This window comes from Rhinolophus ferrumequinum, chromosome 14 (genome assembly GCF_004115265.2).
Source record: "Rhinolophus ferrumequinum isolate MPI-CBG mRhiFer1 chromosome 14, mRhiFer1_v1.p, whole genome shotgun sequence".
Lineage (NCBI taxonomy): Eukaryota > Metazoa > Chordata > Mammalia > Chiroptera > Rhinolophidae > Rhinolophus > Rhinolophus ferrumequinum.
Genome location: NC_046297.1, coordinates 411920 through 439341, shown reverse-complemented (window position 1 = coordinate 439341; position 27422 = coordinate 411920). Strand labels below are relative to the sequence as shown.

The 27422-nt window shown below is 43.4% G+C and overlaps 1 protein-coding gene across 1 annotated transcript; it reads left to right on the top strand.

Moving 5' to 3' along the window:
• Positions 1 to 1721: 1721 nt before the first annotated feature.
• Positions 1722 to 22903, top strand: DECR1 (2,4-dienoyl-CoA reductase 1). Its single transcript, XM_033125841.1, has 10 exons — positions 1722 to 1868; positions 9505 to 9707; positions 11044 to 11101; positions 11221 to 11307; positions 12218 to 12365; positions 16035 to 16134; positions 19996 to 20068; positions 22001 to 22147; positions 22578 to 22640; positions 22743 to 22903. Exons 1-10 carry the CDS (start codon positions 1818 to 1820, stop codon positions 22800 to 22802), a joined length of 990 nt encoding a protein of 329 aa, XP_032981732.1. The 5' UTR covers positions 1722 to 1817; the 3' UTR covers positions 22803 to 22903.
• Positions 22904 to 27422: the final 4519 nt, after the last annotated feature.

Below are 27422 nucleotides of genomic sequence, written 5' to 3'. Positions count from 1 at the left end.
GAGGGAATATTTTTGATCTGATCAAGGATATCTGAAAAAACTGCAGCTTACATTATACTTAAGGTGAATTATTGAACCTGACATTAGGAATGAAACAAGGACATATTTGCTTTTGCCACTTATTTTCAACATGGTATTGGATGCTCTAACCAATGCATACAGTTTAAAAAGGAAGAATCACACTCATTCATGAATGACATGATCGTGTACATTGAAAATCTAAGGGCCTGCCTGGTGGCTCAGGCGGTTGGAGTGCTGAGGTCACTGGTTCGATTCCCACATGGGCCAGTGAGCTGCACCCTCTACAGCTAAGATTGCAAACAACGGCTCTCCCTGGAGATGGCCTGCCTTGTGTAGCAGGAGGTCAGAGTATTCTGTCATGGGCTAGCCTGAGCTGCTGTGAGCGGCCCACGGGGAGCGCAAGGCTTATAATACCAGCATGGGTCAAGTGGCTGTGTCCTAGGCAACTAGACTGAGAAAAACAATGGCTTGAACTGGAGTGGGGGGGGGCGCAGAAAAAGGGGGGGAAATCTAAATGTATTGGCAAACTGAATAAGTGAATTTAATAAGGTCACGACACAAAGTCTATATAGAAAATTTAATTGTATACCTTTATTCCAGAAAATAGAAAATGACGTAAAATAATTATACAACACCAAGTCATCAACTATTTACTAGTAAATTTCAAAAGATGTGATACAAAACATTAACTATAAAACATTGACAGAAATTAAGTCCTAAATAAATACAGGAATAATATACCACATTTATGGATTATTAAGCTGTCATTTCTCCCAAAGTTATCTATGGATTCAATGCATTTCAACAATGTCTCAGATTTCTTGAGTGGGAATTAATAAGCAGATTCTGAAATATATATGGAAATGCACAGACTGAAAATAGCCAAGGCAATTTTGAAGAGCAAAGCCTGGAGTACTTAAACTACCAGATATCAAAATGTATTATAAAGTTATGGTTATTAAATCAGTGTTCTATTGGCACAAGGAGAGAAAATAGACAAATGGGTCAAACTAGAAAGACTGAAAAATATCCACACATATAAGGTAATTTGATTTTTCAAACGTAATGCTACAGAGCAATGATAGAAAGGTTGTTGTTTTCTTTTTTCCCAATAATCCTGCAGATATTGGTTAATACTACAAAAGAAATGACCCTGTGTCTCACAGACAAAACTCCAATTACAGACGGATCATAGATCTAAATGTGAAAGTAAAATAAAACATGATCAAAAAATAAGCAAATCTTTATTAAACAGAGCAAGAAAAGTATGCCCTGGACCCTGGAATCCCCAAATTTCACTGATTTGTTGGACCCCAACAATTTGTACGGGTTTTCTTCTTACTCTTCTGGAGTATATATACATGTCTCACAACGGCCTCCAATACACACGCGGATTGCTGTGAATCCAGGCTGCTTGGCAGAAGCCTGAGGGTTCTGGCCCCGCCCCCGAGCTACAACGTGCGCCTGACAGTGCCATCGTCACTGTCGGGCACAGCACCAGACGAGGACAGCGCCAACCCGCCCGCACAACACCGGGAGTCACAAAGGAGACCGAGCGGGAGCCTGAGAAGGTCCAGCGCGGCAGAGCCCAGCTCAGAGTCAGGGGCGCGTGGTGTCTGGCCAACAGGTCTACCATCCCCCAGGCCCTGCCGTCTGCCAGCCACGCCCCCGACCCCCGCCCCGTTCCAAGCCACACCCCAGCTCCACTCCAAGCCACGCCTCAGACTCCGCCCCAGGCCTCGCCCACGCCCCCGCTGCCGGCCCCTGGCGTTTCTGGGCTGCTTTCTCCGGTCGCCATGTCGCTGCTTGGTTGGGTGTCCTTTGCTCCAGGCCGATGTCCTCGGCGGGTAAGGCGGCGCTGGAGGGGCGCGCACCCTGCGAGTGGACGGATGTCCGGGGCGCGGGGAGCGAGGTCCGAGAGAGGAGAGGGCGACCCGGGCGCGGGTGGGGGTGGGGTGGGCGGCCGAGGGCACGCAGCTGCCCTCAGAGGTGTCACGCTCCCGGCAGTGCAAACTGGGAGAAAGGGGACCGTGCGCACGCGGCCCTATGAGGGGCGGGAAAGGGCTGGGGGCGCATTGGCCTTATCTGCGGCCCTTTTTTAGGAGGGAAACTCGTTCTTGTGCCAGCTGTGCAGTTAAACGTTAATAAACAAATGCACATAAAAGAAAAACAACACTCCGCTGTCTGGACTCCCGACCCTGGGGGTCGTGCTGGTGGACAAGCGCCTGGGGCGGCTCCCACCTCTGTCTCCCCCGTATCTCTGTTCTCCTGTCAGCATCTCCATGCTGGACCAAATTGAGACAAAGTTTGTATTGTAAGGGCACACAACTGCAGAGGGGACGAAAGAAAGAAAAGTGACAGGCAATAATATCCAATATAGCCTCTTTTTTGAACTAAATTAAAAGATCCAGTACACTCAACTAAACCCAAAAGCACAATTTCCTTAGCCAGGTACAAAACGTAATCTGCCAACTGTGAAAAAACTTTTTACAGTTTGATAGAATGGATGCCCTGCTGTCCTTTTTTGAAAAATATGGACAAATTCCAAAGGTGAACTCAAGGAAATGGTATGGTGAGTCTCTCAAGTAAGAAAACTTGCTCTTCAAAAATCATATTTGTTCAAGGCTGTGGGTTATTTTAGGTTACAGGTCATTGTAAGAGAAGCCTGTTTTCTGATCCCTTCTCAGAGGCCTTTCTCATTTCAAACCGACAACAGCTCTGGGGTAAAAAAGTCTTCAGAGACTAACACAGATCATTAGGATCATAGTGATCAAGTCACACAGACTGCATCCCAGCTCTTCTGACACCATTAGACAAGAGGGTTAGGGGGAGAAAAGCAGCTTGTTTAGAAATTCACTGTAATCTGACAATTTTGAAATTGATTTGCTTAAAAAAACAGGAGGGGTTTGAGGCAGAGGCCCGGTTGTGGTGTTGGGCTTCCTGGCATGTGCAGGCTGGGCCTGAACCCCTGGGAGAAGATAAGGCTTCAGGGAACTTCATGTTTCTGGGCACAAGCACAAGTTGTTACAGTCAAAATCCCTAATGTGAATACTTTTGTACCAAGAGCCAAGATCATCAGTGTTTCTTTTGTCACATAATTCATTTAAAACGTGATATATTAAAGTGTGTTCTTAGCTAGTAGGCCTCAGTTCAATACAAACATTCAGAACTGGCTCTGTGCCTGGCCCTGGGAATGTAAAGATTTAAAAAATATGAACCCTGCTCTCAAGTTGCTCTCAGTTCTACTGAGGAAAACATTCACTCATTCAGTTGTTTATCAGGAGATTCTAATTAAGTGCTTTCTAAGTGTTGGGCACTCTTTGGCAATCCTTGGTTGAAAGGCCGTCAATGAGCTAATAGCATCATGCATTTTTTCGAGCTAGGGATGATGACCCATGAGTGGACCTTAAAAGCAGTTTAGTGGAGCAAAATGAGTTTAAGAAAACTAAACTGGAATAGAATAGGAAATACCAGGATTCATCTCATGTCGTAAGGTTAAGTTTACTTTATGAAACTTTTTTTAAATTTATCATTCTTCCTTTTGTAGATTCATTCTTTGATATCTGTGGTGCACATTCCAAGCTTCTTTTCCTTTTGTTTTTATCAATAGTAATCACTTTACTATTTTTATAAAAATGATACCCAGTCACTATGAATTCAGGTAATAACAGTTAAAAAAACAAAGTAACACATGACCATGCAATGGCCACCCAGAAATAAATAGGCTTTACATCTGGCGATTGCCATTCCAGGGCTCTGTGCTGGTAAGTGGATGGGTGGATGGGCATAATTTTGCTTGGTTGTATCCCATTTATTTTCCCCTTAGAATGTGATCAGCATTGGGTCATTGTCTTTTGACACTGAATATGCTCAGGGAGAAGGATAAGGCAAGCTGGATTCCCCCCCACCTCCCCGTATCTGGAAAGCCTAAGAAATTAATTACTCAATTTCAAGTTGCAAATTAGGAGCTTCCTGGAGCCAAGGATTTTCATCTGGTTTATTTACTGCTGCTTTCTCATATAAACAATATTGCAAATCAAAATAAACGCTTTTCAAGAACTCTTGGCACAAAAAAAGAGTCAGGTCAGTTTTGGCTAACATGATAGGGATCGGTAAGCAAGGATGTGAGAGAGGCAAGCAGGAGTGAAGACCTCAGGTGAAAATTTCAAATCGCCTGCCGATTTACTGCTTTGCTTTCATCCCCTTTTATTGTGTACCACTGGCGAAGCATCAGTGTGGTCCTCATCTAACTGCAGAGAGATAACTAACAGAACAGGAGTACACCTGGTAGCACAAAGCAACTACTTTTTAAGGCCTGTTCATTGCCATAAGATGTGTCATTCCTCAAAGTGCAATTCCTGTCTTGCCGCTGGCAATAGCTGAATGATTCAGCCTGGCCACTGGGGCCTGGATTCCAGCTTTCATTTATATTTGCTCAGACGTCCCCGCAAGTTGCTGTGGCAACGAGATCTGTGTCCTGCAGAAGCTTGGATGTCGGTGGCCTCTGCAGTGCCCAATTTGAGCTGAACGGGGGGAGGTGCTCAGCCACCCACACAGGCACTGCAGGAGCTGCATGTGGCCTGCCGCAAGCCCTGGACTGGAGAGTTTGGGTTCTTCAGTTCTTGCAAAGTTTACAAACTGTTAGCATTAGTGGGTGGACAGTTCCTCATTCTGCAGGACTGTCCTTTTCTGCTGTGGGGCATCAGTAGTGTCCTGTCCAACCGCCCCTCATATTTCCAGATGCCTCCAGCTGTGAACCGCGTCTGCTGCTGCCCTGGCAGTGGTTGGGCATCGACGGAAACACATGCATGGCACAGATGCTGCCTTGTAGCAACTGGACATGATTAGTTGGGAAGTCATTTTGGAGGCTTACGGTGTGCACGGACTATTGAGTTGCTTTGGGAATGCAAAGATGATGATGTGCGTTTTTCAAAGTCATCCTCTGAAAAATAAAATTGTCCGGTCTTTACCAAACTGACATGTTTATATGACAGTTAAGGCCTCTTATGTGAATTTGAATAGAGGTGAACTTGAGCTAAAAAAGATACTCATTTTGACCTAAACCAACAGGTACTTGGAAACTCCCCCAAAATAGATATGGTAATACTTCATTGTCTTTATAAACAAAGCTCAGACCTAACTAAGTGTGGAATATAGAGTACTCGCATTTCAAATAGGGTGGATGTCCTTATCCTGACACTGATTCTATGCCAGCTTTCTTCTCGCTATGAACTTTGTTTTCCTTTATACCCTTCCTATATTGTGTGCTTGTATGTGTGAACTGATTTTGTGTTAACTATTTTTAATGAGAAGTTAGTTTATGAACATGTCAAACATTCAACAGTACAAAAGGATATGCAGTGACAATACAGTAAGTCCCTCTCCCGAGAGGTTACTGCTATGAATAGTTTCTTGTGGATCCTTCCAACAATTTCTGTGCAAATATCAACATATGTATGAAGATGACCTCATTAAAAAGCCTACTGAAACGGGAGCATTTTACATGTGTTTTCCTACCTTGGATTTTCCCTTAGCATATAATGCCTCACATTGTTGGCATTCAACAAATATTTGTTGAGTGATTGAATAAACAGTATAGATGTAGCGTGTTTACATAAAGCCAGTCAGTTTCTAGCTTCTCTTTTTAGATTTACATGATGTGCCCTGATTGGTTTCTGCCTCCCTGGTATCCCCGTTCGCCCATGGAAGCCTGCCATGGTGGAGGGATGGGGTTGCTGGGCCCATGTTTTACAGAGGCACCTGTTTAAGTGTCCACAGAGTTTCTGACACTTTGGTTTGGTTTTGAAGGCTGATTCTGCTGTGTTGAGAAAGAAAGTGGGTGGTTCAGGCTGAAGAGAAAGCAGAGCAGAGGTCAGAAGTGAAAGGGCTTGGCGAGTTTCAGGAATGCTGGGGGAGGAGCACAGGTTATACCTCCAAGTGGGGGACCTGCTGAAGGGGGCTGAGGCCACCTTGTCCACAGCTTGAACGCTACGCTAACGCGCTTACGTTCTGTAGGTTTAAATCAGGAGGGCATGCATGTGTTTGAGGGATGGGATTGTAATGTGGGCGCCCAGTCCACAGTGGCGATGACAATGAGAGTGCAATAGCCACGCTAAGAGTTACTTAAATATTGACTTACTTAGATCCATAGCTTCCATATGGCAGTCTGTTATTATGTGATTTTTACAAATTTGAAACAGGATTTTCTTAATAATATACCTGCACATTCACCAGTTATTTTTATAGAAATTTGTTTTACATGAAACTTCAGAATATTCTCTGGTACAAAAACATACTGTGGGTTGTTGTTGTTTTTTCCGTTTTTGTATTGGTTTCTTGGGTTGTATTTAAACAGGGAATCACACACGTGCCTCAGGTCCCTGAAGGAGGCCACCCAGTGACCAGGTGCACTGCACGTGTGAGCGCTGGCCAGAGCTCGCTGCCCTCGTCTTAAAGGGGCGCCAACTCAGCTGGGAAGAAGGTGCACCTAAGTGTTGGTAGAGCCTCTCCTTTTTATCTGAATTTCTCCTTATTGAAATGTTGGCTCAAATTTATAAAAAGAGTGGGCAGGCTTCAAACAGACGTTAGTGTAGGATGTATTTGGCATGCGTCTGTTTTACATGTTCTAGACATTCGAGACTAGCGAAGTACTAAGTAACTTAGGAGTAGATCTTTTTCAGCTCAGTTCTCACCCTCATCAGAGTTGCCATTTCGAGGGTTAGAATTAGTTTAGGTGCTATGATGCAGGCACACATGCTGAGTATGGAGGGGAGGCAGACGATAGCTAACTTTTTTTCTGGGAAATTTTAGAACTTATAATTAAAAAATACTTGCCAAAATTGGAAGACTCGTTTTAAGAATTTTAGAGAGTTTAAAGACCTCCAGAGAAATCAATTTGACATGAAAGGTGTTACTTCAATTTTCAGAAACAACTTACAGCAAGAAAAAAACCACAAAGAAAGATTTGAAAATCTCTAGAAGCCTATTTTGTATCTGCTTTTTATGACTCAAATGAAAACGGCCAAAATCCTATCTCAGCTTATTCAGGATCCTTCTTTGTAGAAATAGAAGGTTGGATACAGTAAGGTCTGTGAGGTCTGTTTATCTCTGGGGGTCTTAATGCTGAAATGAACAACTTGCTTTTAGGTAGACAGTGGTTCGAATGGAATATTCTGCAGCATATATGCTGTGAATTATCAGAAAGAAGGTAATGTGAATTCAAACAGCATATCAATTTCCTCACTTTTCTCTGGTGAGGAAAGGGAGTCATAAGATAGGAATGAATCACATCAGATCAGACACAGTGGGTGAGACTGTGCTATGTTGTGATCTGTTAAACTTATTAGGAAGTTTTATTAAATGTGATTATTTTTACCTTTATAGCCTTTCATCTCCCACTTACGAGATTGAGAAATGTTTTAAAATAAATTTAAAAAGGAATCTGTATGCAAATGTCTTGCTTACTTTATATTTCACAAAGCACCACATCAAATTCCCTACACAAATCAACACTAAATAAGTAAAAAGTCAACCTAGAGACTTAGGAAAATTATAGCACGTGTTTCCGTTACTGCTTGGTAATGACAAACTCTCCAGCCTACTTGAGCAAGTCTCCCAATACATCATCCTCACAGTAGTTCTGGAGGCAGTAGCAGCCTCACGTAAAACTGACATTTGGGTGGAGAAAGATGACTGTAAGCTGCTTGGATTTCATGCTTTGGCAAAAGGATACAAAAAGAATGCCCTGTCGACAGGAAGCTAAAGGAAATAAGATAATCCGTGTGAAGAAGTATAGCTGGATTTGCAGATTTATCTTCTCCAGTTATTTTATATGTGTTCTCAAATTTTGTCTTTTGGTAACATTTTTTTCCTGATTAGGAAATCAAATCACACTTACTGAATAGATTTTGAAAATACTAAAAGCCAAACGAACAAATAATAAGCAAACAATCATCGTAATCCCGTCACCGAGAGATGTAACTGAGGCAATGGAGGATTTGGAAGTCAGACGCCTTGGATCTGAGTCAAGTCTTGGCTTCTTATTATTAATTGTCATTAAATTTTGGTAACTTGACCTTTCTGTGCTTCAGTTTCCCTGTCTATAAAATAGGGGTAACAACAGAATTTAGAGGGTTGTTGTGAGGTCCTGAATTAGAAGTCGAGTCGACCTTGGTACGTGGTAAATAGTGAATTTACTACTGCTTCCTGGTGTTCTTTCCTTCTAGTGTTTCTTCTAAGAATATGTTTTTATTTACAGAGAAGAACATACTGCATATTTCTTTTTTCACTTAATATAAACGTTTTCTTGTGCAAGTTCCGCTTGATGAACAGCCTTACGCTAAATCATTGATCACATCTCTGTTTCCTTAGGGTAAATTTCTAGATATCTCGATCAACTGATGGTGGCCCACTTGGCTTGCAGGGCTACTGTAGAAGGAAAGGATAGATTCTGGGGTTTGAATCTTGCAACCATGACCAGATGAGGAATATCACACAGCACTGGTGTGGTCATTAAGCTCAATAGGGGCTCAGTGAGTAGAGACAGGCGATGTGCAAGGGGACTTCATGTTTGAATCTTGGTTCTACAACTGTCAATATGTTTAACTTCTCTAGGCCCCTCCCGTACAATGGGGTAAAAATGGTACCTATTTCATGGGGTGGGGAAAAGTAGTCAGTTTGACATGTGGTAAGTTCTTAATGAATATCAGTTCTTTATTGTTTGTTATTATGCTCAACACTGAAATGGGAGAGAGCGGCAGTGATTTTCACAAGTAATACGAGAGTGTAAGCTGTAAAATCTAAGATAGGGAAGTACAAATATTTTTCAGTTCAGAATGGTTGGATTCCCCCCCCATTTTAAATATAACAAGAGTTTATCGTTTCTAAATTTATCATCCAGAAGGCAACATTGGAAGAGGCATTTGATTTAATAAAACTTTTAAAGAACTTTATGATTTTCTTCAGTGATTCAAAGATGGAATGTAATATTTATCCAAGATATTCTTATTAAAAGACAAATGTGCTTTATGTTACTTTTAAGTTAAATTTAAGTAAAACACCTGCAAATAATAAAGCTAGTAACATTTATAGAATGCTTAGTATGTGCTGAACAATGTTGAAGGTATTTTACTTAAATTAACTCATGTAATCACAACATCCTGTGTGGAAGATTCTGTTATTATTTCCATTTATAGAAGAAACTGAGTCACAGAGAGGTTAAATGACTAGCTGAAGGTCATACAGCTGGGGAGAAATTCTGTCCAAAGCCGCGCTTTTACCCATTCCACTATGTCACTTAACATTCTAATAGAAAAAGAATGATAGTTGATTAAATACAACACATATATTTACAGGGAATTTGTATTCATTGAAGAATTTGAATACTATTAAATTCAAGAGTAAGTTTTTTGAAATTCATCTCTTATGGAAATACATGTATGCAAATTTCAGGGGTTTTTTTGTTTGTTTTTTCCCTGCTTTTAGTTTTTCAGTTATGGAACGAAAATATTGTATCAAAACAGTGAGGCTTTTCAGTCTAAGTTCTTTCCACCCCTTCAAAAAGCGATGCTACCACCGAACAGTTTCCAAGGCAAAGTGGCATTCATTACCGGGGGAGGCACTGGCCTGGGAAAAGGAATGACCACTCTCCTGTCCAGCCTGGGTGCACAGTGTGTGATCGCCAGCCGGTAAGTCACTCCACCTGCGAGAGTCTGTTACGAAACAACTCTGCGCCTCGAGATTGAAAACTGTGTGCCAGACTTGTTTGATTTGCATCGTAATCTTCTATGAAATATCCTTAGATTATTTAAATCTCCTTGTTAAAATCAGCTATAATTTGTGGTGAGAGAAATTAATGAGTGACTATGGAGTACATTTCCCAAACTCAGTGATAGAATTTTGTTTTCTACCTGGAGATGAAGTTAAAAAGTTCTACACTGAGGCTGCTTTGTTCTCAGTGGGTTGATTGTAGTTACTGCTTTAGTACATAGTTAGCCTTGTACAAGGAAAGGGATGTAATCCTTCCATTTTCTATAAAATGGGCAGATACTGCAAAACATCTTTTGTTGTGATGAATGTAGGAAGGGTAAGACCACGTGGAAGGACTTCTTGCTGAGGCATACCCTGGTCCCTATAGTCTAGCAGGGGTGTCAAAACTTTTTTCAACGTTTTTTACCAAGGGCCATATGCGGTAAAATACACACACAGCCGGGCCACTCACTCGAGGTGAAGTACGTATTGCCTCACCTGGTTTATTTAAGTAAACTAAACATATTTTTGGAATCTGCTGCGGGCCAATTAAAAATGGATTGCGGGCTGCAGTTTTGACACCCCTGCTCTAGAGCTTCAGAGACTGGTCAAAAAAAAATGTACGCTTCCTTCAGTTTTGAGTAGTATAAAAATTTTAAATAGGTATTAATCTGAATGGCAGGTCATTAGGTAATTTGCAAGAGACCAAGGATTTTCTTTCACATGTTTCCTTTAATGCAAAATTGGCCAGAATATTTTTCATTTTTATGTTGTAATGTTTTTAAGAGTGTTAAAATATTTTTATGTAACACTCTACAATTTATACTCATGGTTTATTTTTTATGTTTCAAGAGTATGAGGTTCTGAATGCACATAATGCATTTATATCCATTAATTTGGCCTAAAATCTGCTATCATAGATTTTATATAGTATAACATAAGGTTACATTATACCATTAATGTGTTTTCTTTCTAAAGCAGGCTTGGGCAAGGGAACACATAGAAATGGTTGTAATTAAGGGAAATAATTTTAATCTCTGAGTAGATATAAAACAATTGGTTTAAATGTAAATAATTTAGTACATTAGTATCAGATACATAGAAGCCATTTGAATCTAGCTTTTACAAAATGAATTCATTCGAACTGATTTGTTTGTAGATATAATTTGTATTTTCTAAAAAATGCATCTCTTTATAGATTTTTAATTTATAGAATTGAAAAAATATATGACGTCATTTCAGAACTCAAGCAAAGTACTATGTGTTTATTTCTAGAAAGATTGATGTTTTGAAAACTACTGCAGAACAGATTTCTTCTCAAACTGGAAATAAGGTACATTAAAAACAGTGATTGAATTCAGATTTGGGAGTCGTAACCTGCTGACATAATCCACTCATGCTTTTGGTGTGGGAAGTTTGAAAACGTAGGCTCCCTTTGTCGTTATTCTGCAGGTTCATGCAGTCCAGTGTGACGTGAGGGACCCCGACAGGGTTCACAGCGCAGTGTCTGAGCTGATCAGCATCGCGGGGCTTCCCGATGTGAGTGTCGCCGTGCGGGGCATGGCGCTGGTAACCCACCATGTACACACCCTGCGGAGCCGCTGGGAGAAGTGCCGGCTCCCTGCCCCTAGCAAGCAGCCAGCTCTGCCGCAGGGAACAGATTAGAACAGCCAGCTGCGCCATCGTTCAGGAGTATTTAACAAACGCATTTACACTCACACAGAACAAACTGGATTTCACTTGAGTTGATAAGACTGTGAACTAAGAAGAACAGTTATCCAAGAGCGTAGGATCTGGTTTAAACGAGTCATGCTCTCGGCATTTCCTGATAACCCCAGTACCTGTCCATGGAGAAAAATACAAGCAAAGAACCAACGAGAAAGTCCAGATTTCTCCCTATTTAAGACCTGTGATATGTGTGGGGTTTCTGCTTTGTTAGGTTCACATAGTAGAAAGAAGCCATTTCCTCCAGTAGTCACAAAGACAGCGCTTTTGTATGTGACAGATACTTTCAGACAGCCATAATATGGACTCTTCTGTAGAACTAAGCGGGATCTTTATTGGTAGTGAAGACACAGGTCATCAGCCAAGAGTTTCATTGGGTAAGTTAAGCCAAAATGACGCAGACTAAAGTCGTTTTAATTGTGATTGCTTGAAATACCGTGTAGTCACATGGTACGTATGCTTCCTCTGTATTTCTGTTCTCAATAATAGACTCTGCCCTGATTTTGAGAAAAGAATTAGGAATCTTGAAATTTGGTTAATAATATAGATTTTCACAGGCTCAAAAAACTAAATCTGAACCAAGTCTTACGGTGTCCTTTCATAGCAGACTGAACTTCAGCTTCGTTGTGCTGATTGGATTCCTAAATTTCAGAACTAAGAGCCTCCGAGGGAGAATGTTGCCCCTTGTCTAAAAGTTTCTGTGGCTCCTATTTGCTTTCATTAGATCGTGATAAACAATGCAGCAGGAAATTTTATTTCTCCCACCGAAAGACTGTCTTCCAACGCGTGGAAGACCATAACCGACATAGTGCTGAATGGCACGGCCTTCGTGACACTGGAAATTGGAAAGCAACTAATTAAAGCACAGAAAGGTGGGTTTGTTCTCCTTCCCCTGTTGGGTCCCTGCAGTGTGCGGGTTCTATGTGTGGCCCTGGGATCCTGACACGCTGGTGACATGGTGTCCACACTTGAACAACTCATGGTCTCTGATGGGAATGACACTTCACGAATTACCGTGTACTGTGACACGAGCAGTGATCATGTTTCAGGACCACTGGTAATCCAGCACAGGGGTGACCACCCCTCCCTGGGGTGATTGCCAGAGATCAGGTGTAGAGAAGGAGAGGGTGAGGACGTATGCATGTCCGGACTCGGGAGGGAGAGGTAGAAATGAGAGGGGGCTGGGCTACGTGTGATGGAAATGTTCCCAGTACCACTGTGGGAAACGGTGTGGGTTCTGAAGGAAACGGCAGTTACCATGTTCCCCTGAAAATAAGACCTAGCCGGACCATCAGCTCTAATGTGTCTTTTGGAGCAAACATAATATAAGACCTGGTTTTATTTTACTATAAGACCGGGTATAATATAATTTAATATAATATGGTATAAATATTGGGTCTTATATTAATTTTTGCTCCAAAAGACATATTAGAGGTGATGGTCCAGCCAGGCCTTATTTTCGGGAAAACGGTTTGTCCTTGTGGATTTCTCAACAGTGTCTCCTGAAGAGTGTGACTAACTGGAAAGGTTACTGACTCCTTTCCAGTGTGGGGGTGGAGAAGATTAGCAGGCCATTCAGGATGCGTTGGTTTCTCTTCTGGCTAGTGGCTGGGTGGCAGGAGGAATAAATCAGGACCCTGAGAAGGTAGGATATTATACCTTTCTGTCAGATGAGAGGCTTCTGAGCTGGGGGCGTCTGGACGAGGACCCTGGAGGGAGAGTAGATTTAGAGGAGGTGACTAGGATGACAGTTTTGCCCAGGACTATGCACGAACCTCCGGATGAAACCGCACATGCTGTAAATAGTGGGTACATAGGAACATGCGCATCCAGGACGGTGCATTTGTTCATGACACACACTGATGCTCGAGCCCCAGCCTGTGCTCACGGCCCACTGACAGGTGGACAGGACTGTGCCTGAAGGAAGGGGTGTTCTCTCAGAGGCTGGGACCCTTCTCTTCCCTGAAGGACGCCCTTCGGGGCTTGGGCCAGGGAGGCGATGTCGGGCTGGGCAGCCTCCTTCCTCTGCTTCAAAGCCTTTGCCTCACCGCATTCAGCTTCTTGGTTAGTGCCACCTGAGAGGGTATGGCGACAGTGCCCCTGTGAGTGCTGGAACCTGTACCCTTTCTCCACGTGTTCAGAGGTTAAAACCCAGGCCCCTCCTTCCCAGCACAGCAGAGGGGATACAATTTAGACTGGAGTCGGTGTGACTCTTTTGTTTTTGAAGTTGTTTCTTCAGAAGGGTGGGTGACGAGCAGGGGAGGCAGCAGCGGCTGACTCCCCTCTCCTTCTCCACCCGAGTTCCTTGGTCTCCGCACCTCTGCCCCTCCCTCTGCCTCTGCCTCTCTCTCCACAGCTCTCACCCATTTCTCTGTCTCGCTGTCAACTCGTCACCTGGTTCTCGGTTTCTCTCTTCATCACCGTCTCTCTTACCAATTTATGTTTCTTGCCTCAGTGTATCTCTTGCTTCTTCCTCTGCCCATCCCTGGGACCCTGCTGTCTGTCTGACTCTTCCTTCTTCTCTCATTGTCTTTCATTTTAACATAGACTTTGATCTATTTTATTCATCACGTTGGATTAAAATTCTATGGGTTTCATTAAAAATATATTAGCTAATTTAAAAGATGGAAGTCAGTTTGCACTCTCTAGGAGTCCTGTCAGTTATTGATGCGGTGACCTGACAGGGTGAGGGACCCAGGCCCTCAACTGGGGTCTGTTCTGTGGTTGGAGCGACAGCCGAGGGATCAGCTGTAATGACCTCTGAGGTCCGTCCAAGTGTGTAAACCTGGGGGTCCATCCAGGCAGCAGTCTGGTAACCTGCGATCAGGAGGAGGGCAGGTGTTCAGCCATGCAAGAAGGCAGGCCAGGTGACAGCAGGGACAGCCAAACTAGAGAAGGGGAGGGTGTGAGCAGCAGAGGGACAGACACTCGCTGTCGGGGGCAGGACTTGGTGATGATGTGCATGCCGAGATGGACGATGACTGAGGATTCCAGAACTGTGGCTAGAATCGGGGCAGAGAAGCCCGATTGGGCACATTGTGAAGGTAAGCGGCATTGATGGAAAATGAACAAGAATCAACAAACCAGAGATGAGGGAAACGCCCAATGCTTGCCGTGCTCTTCCAGCACGTGCATGGCTGCCCCTTTCCAGGAGGGATGGTAAATACCACGCTGAGACCCAGTCATCACTAGACGTCATGTGTAAATGCAAACATTAGTAAATAATGTAGAAAAGAATACCTAATGTCATTAAAGAGAACTCACAATGATAAAGGACTGAGAGACTAATACAGGGTTTTAGTTAAGAGTCTAGTCACAAAGGACATGGACAGGGTAGATACTGACTTTTTCCATCAATCCCTAGATCACGAGAAACAAGTGATACACCTTACGAGGCGATGACCACAATATGTCTAGTCCCCCCCTGGCACCACACATACACGTGGTTATTAAAATATTATTGACTACATTCCCTGTGCTGTACTTTACATCCCCATGACTATTTTCATAACTGGCAGTTTGTACTTCTTAATCCCTTCACCTTTCTCACCCATAGCCCCAAACCCCCTCCTCTCTGGCAACTACCAAAATGTTCTCTGTGTCTATGAGTCTGTTTCTCTATTATTCTCTCGTTTATTCTGTTCTTTAGGGTCCACATATAAGTGAGATCATATGGTATTTGTCTTTCTCCGTCTGACTTATTTCACTTAGCATAATATCCTCTAATATCCATGTTGTCGCAAATGGTAAGATTTCATTCTTTTTATGGCCGAGTAATACTCCATTGTATAAATGTACCACATATTGTTTACCAGTCATCTACTGATGGGCACTTGGGTTGCTTCCATATCTTGGCTATTGTGGATAGTGCTGCAGTGAACACAGGCTGCATATATCTTTTCAAATGAGTGTTTTCGTTTTCTTCGGGTAAACACCCAGAAGTGGAATTGCTGGGTCATGAGGTCTATTCTTAATTTTTTGAGGACCCCCCATACTATTTTCCATCGCGGTTGCACCAATTTGTAATCCCACTGACAGTGCACGAGGGTTCGCTTTTCTCCACAGCCTCACCAGCACTTGTTTGTTGATTCATTGATGACGGCCATTCTGACAGGAGAGCGGTGATACCTCCTTGTGGCTTTGCTTTGCATCTCTCTGATGATGAGTGACACTGAGCATCTTTTCACAGGTCTGTTGCCGTCTGTGTGTCCTCTTTGGAGGACCGCCTATTCAGGTCCTCTGCCCATTTTTTTTATTGGATTATTTGTTTTCTTGGTGTTGAGTTAGATGAGTTTCTGACATATTTTAGATGTTAACCCCTTGTTGGGTGTGTTATTGGCTATATCTTCTCCCGTTCAGTAGGCTGTCTTTTTGTTTTGCTGGTGGTTTCTTTGCTGTGCCCAAACTTTTTAGTCAGTGCAGTCCCACTTATTTATCTTTGCTTTTGTTACCCTTGCCCGAGGAGACTTCGCCAAAAGGATATGCTAAGAGCGATGTCATATTCAGCCGTGTCATTAATCACTGTCCTTTCATAATTCCAGGGGCAGCATTCCTTGCTATCACCACCATCTACGCTGAGAGTGGGTCGGGCTTTGTAGTACCCAGTGCTTCTGCCAAAGCAGGAGTGGAAGCCCTGAACAAGTGAGTGCTGCGTATCCCTGTTACTGATGGCACACGGTGTGCTTTGGTCACTCGCAGGACGGCACCCCTGTCTCCAGGCTCCATCTGGAGAAAAGTAAAAGACTCGTTTGGATTCCCTGGGACACAGGCACCCTGCCTCCTGGCCGAGTCCCCTTTGTTGCCAGCAGCTTTGCCCAGTGGGACTTCGTGCTGGGGTAGAAATGTTCTGTGCGTCTGCATCATCCGGCAGCCATGTGGTCGTCGAATCCTTGGCCTGTGGCTCCTGGGACGGAGAAACTGAGTTTGATCTGATTCTAGTTACCTTCACGTTAAAATTGCATAGCACGAGTGGCTAGTGGCTGCCTGCCGCAGATGGCAGCGGACGATGGCCTGTACTTCTCCCACGTGTCTGCATTAGTGCCACCCCTGCCCTCTGTCGAACACATGTCCATCCTTCCGTTGTACCTGTGGTGCAGGCCTGGGGGGACTAACACAGTGACCACTGGCCAGGGCTGGCGGCCTTGGCTTAGCGGCGCACGAGTACCTTTTGAATCTATTCCCCGTTGGCCCTTCACGCTGTCTGTGTTGTAAGCAGGCTCTTAGCAGTGCTGGTCTGGCTTCCTGTAACCCTAACTATACTTCTCTGCGACCGGGCTCTTCCCTCTTTCTTTTTTATTTACATTCCCACCAGAGGCCCCTTTCTAAACATATGTATCTGCTTATGATACTCCCCACTAAAACGTTACAGGACTTCCATGGCTCTTTAGAATGAAAGCCACAGCTCCATGTGGTCTTCTGAACAGACTTGCCCCACCCCATTTGTTCTCTGGATTATTTGATGAGCCTGTGTTGTGTGCCTGGCACGGAGCTGGGCACCAGGATGCGATGCGAGGGAGGGCCAGCGGGCCTCAGCCTCGCCTGAGCCGGTGTGCTCCCGCCTCGGCCCCGGACTCCGGGTTCCTTGCAGCGGCTCTAGCCCTCATGCGTGCCCCGCTTCTGCTGTTGCTGGAACTTTCTGTGAGTCTGTGCCTTCCTTCGAGGCTCCCATCATGTCACCCCCTCTGGGAGGTTTTCTCCTTTCTGTGCAACAGAATACTTGTTCTCAGTGAGCGCCTGTGAAGTTTTACTCCAGTCTCGGGATTAGATGAACACTGTAATGAACAGGTGCCGTCCAGTGTTGTGGATTCCGAAAGGATGGCCGTGTACCTGTAAGGCAGGCGCACAGAGAAGAGGCCCCGGGCTCCCCGCGGGTGTGGGGTCTCTCTCCTCCGGCAGCACCCCTTGCACAGCCGGGGCTCAGTGCTCACAGACCTGCTAGGTCACTCCTTGTCCTGCGGTCTCAACGTGGATTCTGATGTTTCAGTCAGTCAGACGTGTGTTGCTGATAAGTATCACTGCACTCAGAAGTTGAACCGCACTCTGAACAGAGATAATTACCTTTCTGAAGGTCAGATGGCACTGCAAATAGGGACCGGAACTTGATTATCTCAATGCCATTTGTTTATTATCAGTTCTCGCTTTGCTGGGACCTGTGAATCCTGCTGGAGTTTTCAGTGTCGTGTCCTTGAAGGGCTGTTACTCTGCTGCTTCTGTTAGTGCTTCTGCACAGCACGCTGCCCCTGGGAGCTGCAGGGAAGCATGTGCCTCCGCTCCAGCCCTCGACCCGAGCCTACGGCGCACAGTCCTGGGTGAGGTCTGGCAGGCCCCCAGTCCTGGGTGCGGTCTGTGCCCTTGTCCTTTGCTCCTGCTGTCCAGTGCCTGCCTGCCTGCCCTCCATGCCACCCTCATCACCTCCCGGCATTGTCTCCTTGCCCCCTCCCCCGTCCCCACACAAATTCCCCGTCACTCCCAGGAGATGTAGGCACTTCTCCTTTGAACAGCCGTGACACACGTCACTCAGTTCCCAGTATAGTGACTCGTCCATTGTTCGAGTACAGGCCTCTCTTGAGAGCAGGGACTGATTTTCCCCACCTGAGGGTGAGCAGCACTTGCAGTGTTGGCTCATCGCAGGTGCGCAATGAGCGTCGATGGAACGACCGCAGAGGCCGGCGTGTGCCGAGATGCTCTGCTTACTGGTAGTGCAGTGCCCCTTGCAGAGCGAGCGCCGCAGCAGTTCTCACCCACAGCCGGTCAGCGGGAGCATCCTCTGCCAGGACACACCTGAGTGGGAGGCGATGCACGCCCTCTGGGCAGGTCTCCTTACCGGACCGCTCAGGTTTCCCCAGGATGCCTCAAGCTGCTCAGCTCAGTCATTCTGTTCACACGCGGAGGTACTCCTTCCTAGCAGTTTGCAGGAGGTGCACCGCAAGGAGGTACCCAGCATGGGTTGTGGCCCTGAACTCGGTCACAGCTTCACATGTAGAAGCAGCTTTTAGGTAGGATTTGCCTGGAAGAGACGCAGCCCACCATTTCTCTAAGATGCCCCCAAGGATTAATTCAGATGAACGGGCTGGGTTCCCCCGTAGAACTGACCCTTCCCCGTAGAACTGACCTTTGCAGGAATGCTGTCAGGCTGTGTGATACCTTATACGTTCATAAAATGAGTCCCTTTGTATCTGTTGGAAAAGACCATGTCTTAAGGACATTTTTATTACATGACAGTTTTCCTTTTATGAATCGTGGAAGAAATGATTTTCTGATTACTTAAAAAAAGCACATCTCAGAAGCAATGTGCTTTTCTTGAGAAATTGGCTTGCTTTTTTCTTACGGGCACTGCTCATGGTGGAACTGACTGGTCTAACCTTTTTGTGTAGTAACATAGAAAGAGGGACAAATTTGTGACTCGCTTCTTGTAATTTTATGGGATGCCACCATACATTTAGATATTAGCTCCATTCCTGGTACCTGTTATATTTCCATATCCTTGGTTCTTTTCCTTTCTTACTTTCAAATGATCTATATTCTGCATTTGCACTGTGTTCTTATAATTTACCTTAAGTCATTGTTTGAAACTAGATTAAGTACAGGCACACAAATATAATATGAACATAAAGTCTTAAGATAAGTTTAGATCATAAAGTTAGGCCTGTCTGTCAGGTAGGCTTTTCAAACTGATTGCTTCAAGTTTCCATGTTTGTTTTAGTGTTACATTTGCTTCTGGGCACTTAGCAGGATTTCGTTAGATTCCTGTTTCCTTTTGAGCACAGTTCAATTGTATTAAAAAAGCCTAGTTAAAGGGTTGGGGGTGTTGTAGATGAGGGTAAACAGGATCCAATATATGGTGATGGAAGGAGAACTGACTTTGGGTGGTGAGCACACAATGTGATATATAGATGATGTATTACAGCATTGTACACCTGAAACCTGTGTAACTTTACTAACAATTGTCACCCCAATAAACTTTAAAAATTAGAAATAAAATAAAAAAGCCTAGTTGAACATGGACGTGGTCAACATTTTAAATCTATGTAGCCCATTTCTTGCTTAATTAAAGCACGGTGGTGTCACAAACATCATAACCCAGTGTACGATAATGAAGTCATACTGAACTTTGTAAATGCTGGGCTGACTGCAGAGCACGAGGAGGGGCCACACTTCTCGCCTGTTTCTAGCCAGGTAGTGATACCTACTCTAGAGATGTATACTCATTGACATTGGACTTGGTTCTCCAGTGTAAACAGCATAGTAATTAAGGACATCAGAGTGTGAATGACAGTGCAGCAGAGTGACTGAGGCTCCAACTCTGGAGCTGGGCCTCTTGAGGATGACTCACTAGCCATACTATTTATGATTTAACCTCTGTACCTCAGTTTCCTTGTCTGTAACGGGAATAATAATAGTACCTGGGGGGCGGTGTGTTGTAGTCTTTGGCATGTAGTAAGCGTGGTCATTATTTTTAACAGAGGGTCTGAATTTTGGAATCTATGTTTATTTTCATTTTAGGTCTCTTGCCGCTGAGTGGGGTAAATATGGAATACGATTCAATGTGATCCAACCAGGGCCCATAAAAACCAAAGTAAGTGTTCTTGTGCTTGTTATCACGTTGCGAGTGATTAAGGACTGAAACACGGGCAGATGTACTCTGACTGTTGTGTGTAGAACTTTCCGGGTGCCTGAGCCTTGCTGATAGGAAGAGGGTTTTGCCGTTATCCAATCTGAGAAACTAGGCGGCAGGTAGGAGTGCAGCAGCTGTGCGGCCTCAGGAGGTCTGTTTCCGGGATCTTTTATGCCATTAATTTTGGCATTTTATCTAATTTGCTTCAATAATCTGTTTTGTCTTATAGTTCTTAATATTTACCACATTTTAAAACTTCTTACTTTGATTGACATGCTTTTTAAAAAAATAACGGAAGTGTGTATTTTTAGTTTAAGAAATGCTAAAGAAGTTTATCATCCCGGCTTTGTCTTGCCATAGGAGCATTTCTTTGACTCATGTCCATGCCTTTCGGGGTGTGTGTCACCTGACGCATCTCATTAAAAATCCTTCATCTATAATCACTAATCCTCACAGATACTCACAATTGTCACCAGTGCAATTACAGACAGTGCTCAGAACGCCCCCAGACCCTCTGCTCCCTCACATTTCCCCAGATAACTTCATCTTCACACATCCTTTTGTTTCCAATGGTAAGCAGGAATTTCCAGTCCCACCCAGGGTGTAGCCCTGAAAGCCTAGTGAAGTCTGATACCTTGTTCCAGTTGTAGAAGCAAATTGAGAGGTAATGCGAAGAAGCACGTGGGTGGTAGGGAATCTGGGTATGAAATCGTGACACGAAAATAACTGTATTCATTTAGTTAGCAGTTTGAAAGGTGGAAAATGGAAAGAAAAACCACGTGAGTGAATGAAATGTCACTGAATACCTTCCTGGTTTGACACTGCAATAATAGAGTCGAGTCAAAGAAATGGAGAAATGAAAGCATATGTCCGGATACATCATGCAGGTGCTAAGGAGTCTCTGAAGAGGATGCTGTAGCCACAGACGCTTCTTTCTAGGACCTCAACATCTAGGGAAGATCACCTGTGTTTCATTATTTAGTTACCATATTTATTGAGTGCCTACGTGTGCAAAGGTGCTAAGAAAGAATCATTTGTGACAGAGGGCTTGCCATCAAGGACTTTGGAGGCTAGCATAGAGGTGTGACTTGTACACAAATAACAAGCATGTAGTTCAAAGAGATGAAAGGAAACCCAAGTGCAGAAACTCTTAGAGCACTGACAGATGGGGCAGAATGGGGACTGGCTGCCACACTTTGTCCCTGTGACCCCACACCTGCCCAGGAGAGCTGGTGGTGCTGACTGTTTCACAGCCATGTACTGAAGACAGCTGTCACTGCCAGGCTCTAGTGCAGCAAAGTCCAGGCGTTTTGGTCGTCAGTACATGTCCATACCCACCCTGGTCTGCTCCTTTTCACTATCAGCAGAAGGCAGCAGCTGTTTGCAGATTTAATTATGGTTTTCCTCTGTCTGGGATCTACATGAGTTTATATCACTACACACTTGTTTTCTTCCTTTCCTATTATTTGAGAAGAATGGAGAAGAAAAGGAATTTCCTCTTAAATATTTCCTACTTGAGTAATTTTTCTGTGTTTGCTAACTCCAAGGACAGTGCCCCCCCCACACACACTAAGCTTGTGCATATTTCCATGTGTTTTCTCATCTGATGCTTATAGCAATTGTGTGAGGTAGCTGAGATAGGTATCCTGATTTTACAGATGAAGAAACTAAGATTAAAAAGGTTACATTTTCCAGTGATTTTTTTTTTTTACGTCCATATTAGGTAAAACGACCTGTTTTGAGATAAAGTTATGTGGAAGAATTTGGCAGAATTCTGTTGGTTACAAAGACTGCCATAGTAGTAACACTCATTTTATGCAAATTTGTTTCTTAAATAGGAGGGGTTGATTAAAAAAAAAAAAATGCCACGTAACTGCTTTCTTAATTTCTAAGGGTGCCTTTAGCCGTCTTGACCCAACTGGAGCATTTGAGAAAGAAATGATCGACCGAATCCCCTGTGGTCGGCTGGGAACTGTGGAAGAACTTGCAAATCTTGCTGCTTTCCTGTGTAGCGATTATGCTTCTTGGATTAATGGAGCAGTAAGTACTGTAATTCCTCTTCACATTTAGGGGGGGTGGAATTGGGGTACAGAGGCCTATTGTGGAACCAGTCCTGCCTGACAATGTTGGATGTAAATATGATTTATTAAAATATGTATTTAACTGTGAATGATATCAAAATGTTAATGTATATTGTTTAGCCTATGGAATGGATTGATTAATAAATTAATTTTATTAAGTGAAAATTACTCTTTAAGATTGGGTAGATTTTGAAATTGTAGAGAAGGTGAAAAGAATATTCTAAAGAGAATAAATCAAGGTAGGTTTCATCATCAGTTTTGCCTTTAAAATTTGGGATTTGATTGAAAGTCCAAAGATATATTCCATCCAGTGAGGATGGGAAAGTGGCTTATGGTTCAGAAACTTTTAAAAAGGAGTTAGTTTCAGAGTGTTTGTTAATTTTTTTCAGGTCATTAGATTTGATGGTGGAGAGGAAGTATTTATTTCGGGTGAATTCAACTCTCTGAAGAAGGTAATGCCGCTTTGTGAGGATAATATAATGTTAGCATCTAGGATACAAAGCTTTAAAAACATGCAAAGACAACATTAGATTGACCTTTTCTTTTTGTGTCAGGTCACCAAGGAACAGTGGGACACCATAGAAGGACTGATCAGGAAGACAAAAGGCTCCTAAGATCCTCTGGCCTTCATCTTGGTTACCATGGAAATGACACAGACTGTCTCTATCTTTTGATTATTTTCAAGTCTAATAAATTGTTAATTAACAATCATTCATTGAGTGTGTGCTGTGTGCCAGGGCAGTGGTAGGTGCACATTGCATATTCAAAGACATATAAGATGGGAACACGTCACTTCCAAATTATTGTAAAACTAGAACAGAGGGAAGTGAGTGAAGGCTTTGACAGAGGTAAAAAGAGCTCAGAAGTGCAGGGAAAGGAACTCGGAGAAGTCGGGAGAATCTTAGTGGCGGAGTAACACTTGAGTTGCACATGAAGCCATGCCTGTGGTGATGGGAGCTGGAAGGAAGGATGTAGAGGGGCAAGGGGCGATGTAATGGACTCCGCCTTTCCAGGGCATTTCCTTTTCACGTACCTGGGAATTGGCTTCTTTGGATAGCTCAGCATTAATTCCAGCACCTTTTTACCAGGACCTGCTTTGTAGCCAGGCATTTTATTTAGTACTAAGCATAAAACATGAATACTCTATAGTCTTTGCCCTCTAGAAACTCATTATCTGTCAGGATAGACAGACCTATGAATATTTATGATGCACTGTGATAGATACTATTCCAGCAGCGTGAAAGTGTGCAGGAGGATATAGCTTATCCTGTCCCTAGAGTGCAGACTAAGGACCATCTAGGCGATGGCGTCCCATCTCAACTTTGAAACAAGAATAGATTTCTCTGGGTAGAGAAGATACACAGAGCTTATACAATATTTTTGTGTATCATTTCATTCACCCTGAGAATGAAATAATAAGCCACAGTCTCAAGTCTACATCGCTGTAACTTTCAGCTTGTTTTTAAAAAGGCCTATTTTGCTTTCACTCATAACATTCTATAAGGAATCACTCATAACATTCTCAGCAGACTGACCACCCCCACTGCCCAGCTCCCCAGGAGGACACCAGCTTCCATCCTCCCTCCCGTGAGCAGATGTGCCAGTGAACCTAGTCCTGTTGGCACGTATACGCTGTAAGCCATACGTGGAAACCCTTATTACGCTGCCAGTTCAGTGTGTGCACAGATGGGTAATGCTGTAGGAACAAGCGGCCTTGACATTCCCAGTACACTGCTCTGACCGGGCCTTTTAGGATCTTACCCTTTTTCACACTCGCAATACAGATGCCCGCTCTCCATTCCTTTAACACTAACCCTAGCTTCTCTCTCATCTGTCCATATCTTCTTGAAATTATCCATACCTCTTTTGGTGTAGGGGAAAAAACATGCCAGTAGTTGTATAAATGACCTTGTGTGAATTTCATCCCTTCTTATTTTCTTCCTTATAAAATTCAGGATTATAATATCTGCTTCATGGGGCTGTTATGAGGATTAAGTGAGATGCAACAAGTAAAAACACCATGTAGAATGTAAAACATAACAATGAAAGGTGAGCCCTTCAGTCGTTTTAAGACATGGTTGTCATAGACAATGTGAGAAAACAAAATAATAGAAAAAATGAAAAGCTAACTTCCTCAAGAAAACTTCTGTTAATACTTTGATATATTTATTCTCAGCCTTTGCTGTTTTATTTTTATGAAAACAATTTGTTTATATAATTTACACAGGAAAGTACTACTCTAGTGCCTGCTCTGAAGGTCTTCACTGCTTTTGTTTTTTTCTGGAATATACCCTCTTCCCCTCCACTCGTTCTACCAGTTTATATCCCTATTTTTGGTGAAATTAATATTCAGTGTTCACATTTCTATAACTATAAATACTGTTTTTTCCCAATGTTTCCCGAACAGTTGAGATTGCATGATAATTCAGATCCTGTTTTTTTCATATTTCATTGCTTATATGTATCATATTTTATTTCTTTATTGTTGGAATTAGGTTATTTTTTATTTTTCAGTGTAATATATGTAATCCTGTAAAGAACATCTTTGTGCATAAAGCATTTTTAGACTTTGAAATTTTTTCCTTATGATAGGTTCCTAGAAGTAATATTATTAATCAAAGGTTAGAAAGCTTTTAAATACCCTTGATGTACATTTCCGATTGTTATTCCTAAGGTTTACATGGGTTTAAAATATCCTAGCTGTGTGTGATAGTGCCAATTTCAACAAATACCTACCAACATGGGATATTCTCACTTTCAAACTATTTACCAATTTCATAAGTAAAAACGATAGCTCCATCAAACGTGTGTGTTAGGATGAGTGTTAGTGAGTACTTTTCTATCTATACTTGTCAGTGTCCTGTTTGCTTTTTTTACCTATTGGTGGCTTACTGGGGTAGTATAAAATTTTGATTTGTCTAAGTTTGTGTACAACTTTTTGTCCTCTTAATCATCTCTTAATAGTTTGCTTCATTATTATATGTTATAAACGATGAATAAGTGAGCAAAGCCTGCAAGCATGGAGAGGACAGAAAAGAGACCATGCGTTATCAATTAATTGAAATTTCTTAGGAAGTCTGAAAGAGAAACAAACATTACTGATGGATAGTCACTATATTTTATGATGTACCACCTTTGGGCTCTAGCCATATCAATGTTTCACCTTCGGAATTCTTACTTTGTCATTCAGTACCTCCTCCAAGCATCCTGCTTCTATGCACTAATGGAAGAGTTAACACTCAGGAAAATAAAGTGAGGATTATTGGTAAGTATCACTCATCTGACAATTTATGTGTGAAAACACCTCCAGGAAATGTTTTGGGTATGGATTAACAGCTGTTGTCCCTTCATTGTTCTTGTGGAAAACTAAAGCAGGGAGAACTTACGTCACTCAATAATAGAATTTTAGAGCTGGAACAGCCTTAGAAGACACTATTCTCAGCTCCTTCTTATATAGTTGAGAGAACTGAGGCTAAGGCAGGTATGAGTTGCCTTAGGTCACACAGTTAGTCAAGCTCATGCCTCCTGCCTAATTGGACCAGTTTAAAGCAAGAGACAATAACAGGGTCCTTATAAAGAGATACAGGTCTATTGCAAAAGCCTTTCAAGGGGAGAAAAACTATTTTAGTTTGTTCTTGAACTACCATATTTTGTTCCTTGAACATAAAAATATTAGACCTTTATAAATTCATTCTTAACCACAATCCCTTTAATTCACTTCTAAGACCTTACATTTCTCTGCAAGGTAAAATAACCCTTGGGTTTAAAGACAGAGTATACAATATGTATTGTATGGGAAATCTCCCCTGCTCTAGCTCAAGCACTCCCCTACCTCCCAGGCCCTGCTCAGCCTCTGTTCCTGGGGTAGTTCCACCTATAGCCTTTGCACTAGCTGCTGCTTTGTCCTGGGAATGTCTTCTATACTGCTGGCTCCATCAGACAGGCTTCCTGAAACCCTTTATTACCCCGTTCATTAAACTTTTAATTGATGCAGGACTTGAACAAGTACACAAATCACCAATTATCACAAAATGAATACAGTGCAAGCACTTCCCAGGTAAGAAACATCACTGGGAATCTAGAAGCTTCGCTTGTGTCCCTTTCTCTCCCTAAAACTAATCACTGTCCTGACTTCTCACATCATAGCTAAGCTGCTTTTGAAGTGTATTCTCCTGTTTCTGGCATTTTTCTGGGGAGCGATTTGCTTATGGATCCTCATTGTTACATAATACCCCACTGGATGAATATACCACAATTTAGTTCTATTGGTGGACATTGGGGTTGTTTCTAGCTTGGGGTTAAGCCAAATACAATGCTGCTGTGAACATTCGTCCTCGTTGAAGATATATACAGCTTTCTGTTAGGGTGATGCAACTTGGAAGTGAAATTGCTGGGTTGTAAGGTGCACATTTTCAAATTTAGCAGATGCTGCCACATGGCTCAACCGAAGCCTCAGTTTAAGCTCCCACCAAGCAAGGTGTAAGAATTTCCGTGGTGTGAGAATTTCCATTGTGCCACATCGTCACCAGTACTTAGCATTCAAAATCTCTAATTTTAGCCTTTCTGATGAGTGTGTGGTGCTTTCTCCTTTGTTTTACTTTGCACTTCTGATTAGTAATAAAGTTGGTTACTTTTATTGTTTGTGGATGTTTAGATACCTTTTTGTTTGTGAGCAGCCTGTTTACCCTTCTTACACATTTTTCTGTTGGGTTGTGTTCTCTCAATTGATGCTACTACCCGGGACGCGTGGGTCTGCGAGCTGCGCGCCAAACAGCTGCGGGAGGCTGCCCGGATGGGCACAGGCAATGGGAGCCCGCGCTGCCCTGGCCCTGGAACGTGGGTTCCGCCCACCGTTCCCACCCCGGAGCGGCTTCCGGGGCACAGCCCGGGAGGCAGGTGTGAGGCTGCGCGGGCCCACGCTGCAGCCTCCACACTGACCTTTGCACGGCCTTCCCGGACGCTGCCTTTTGGGGAAGCAGCCTTCATTTGAGTAGAGTCCAGTGTCCCCCGCTCCTTCACGGCTGGTTGGTAAGCGCTCCTTCCGAGCGTGGGGCGCTGCCGGGGTTGTCGGCCGTCCTCCGCACACCGTCCGCGCTGGGAGGTGGCTTTGGTTCGCAGGGCGAGGGACGCGTTGGACGAGCAGCCTGACAGGGTCCACTTGTCACCGTCAGCCCCAGGAGGCTGGCCTGTCACTACCTGTGAGTGTGACGATTCAGCCCAGTTACCGAATTGGT

What these genes read in the sequence shown, in the direction of transcription:
- DECR1 (XM_033125841.1), top strand. Translation starts at nt 1,818, where the DNA reads ATGTCGCTGCTTGGTTGGGTGTCCTTTGCTCCAGGCCGATGTCCTCGG. An exon ending in ACTAATTAAAGCACAGAAAG is followed by an intron (nt 12,366 to 16,034) that starts GTGGGTTTGTTC and finishes TCATAATTCCAG; the next exon opens with GGGCAGCATTCCTTGCTATC. An exon ending in AATTCAACTCTCTGAAGAAG is followed by an intron (nt 22,641 to 22,742) that starts GTAATGCCGCTT and finishes TTTTTGTGTCAG; the next exon opens with GTCACCAAGGAACAGTGGGA.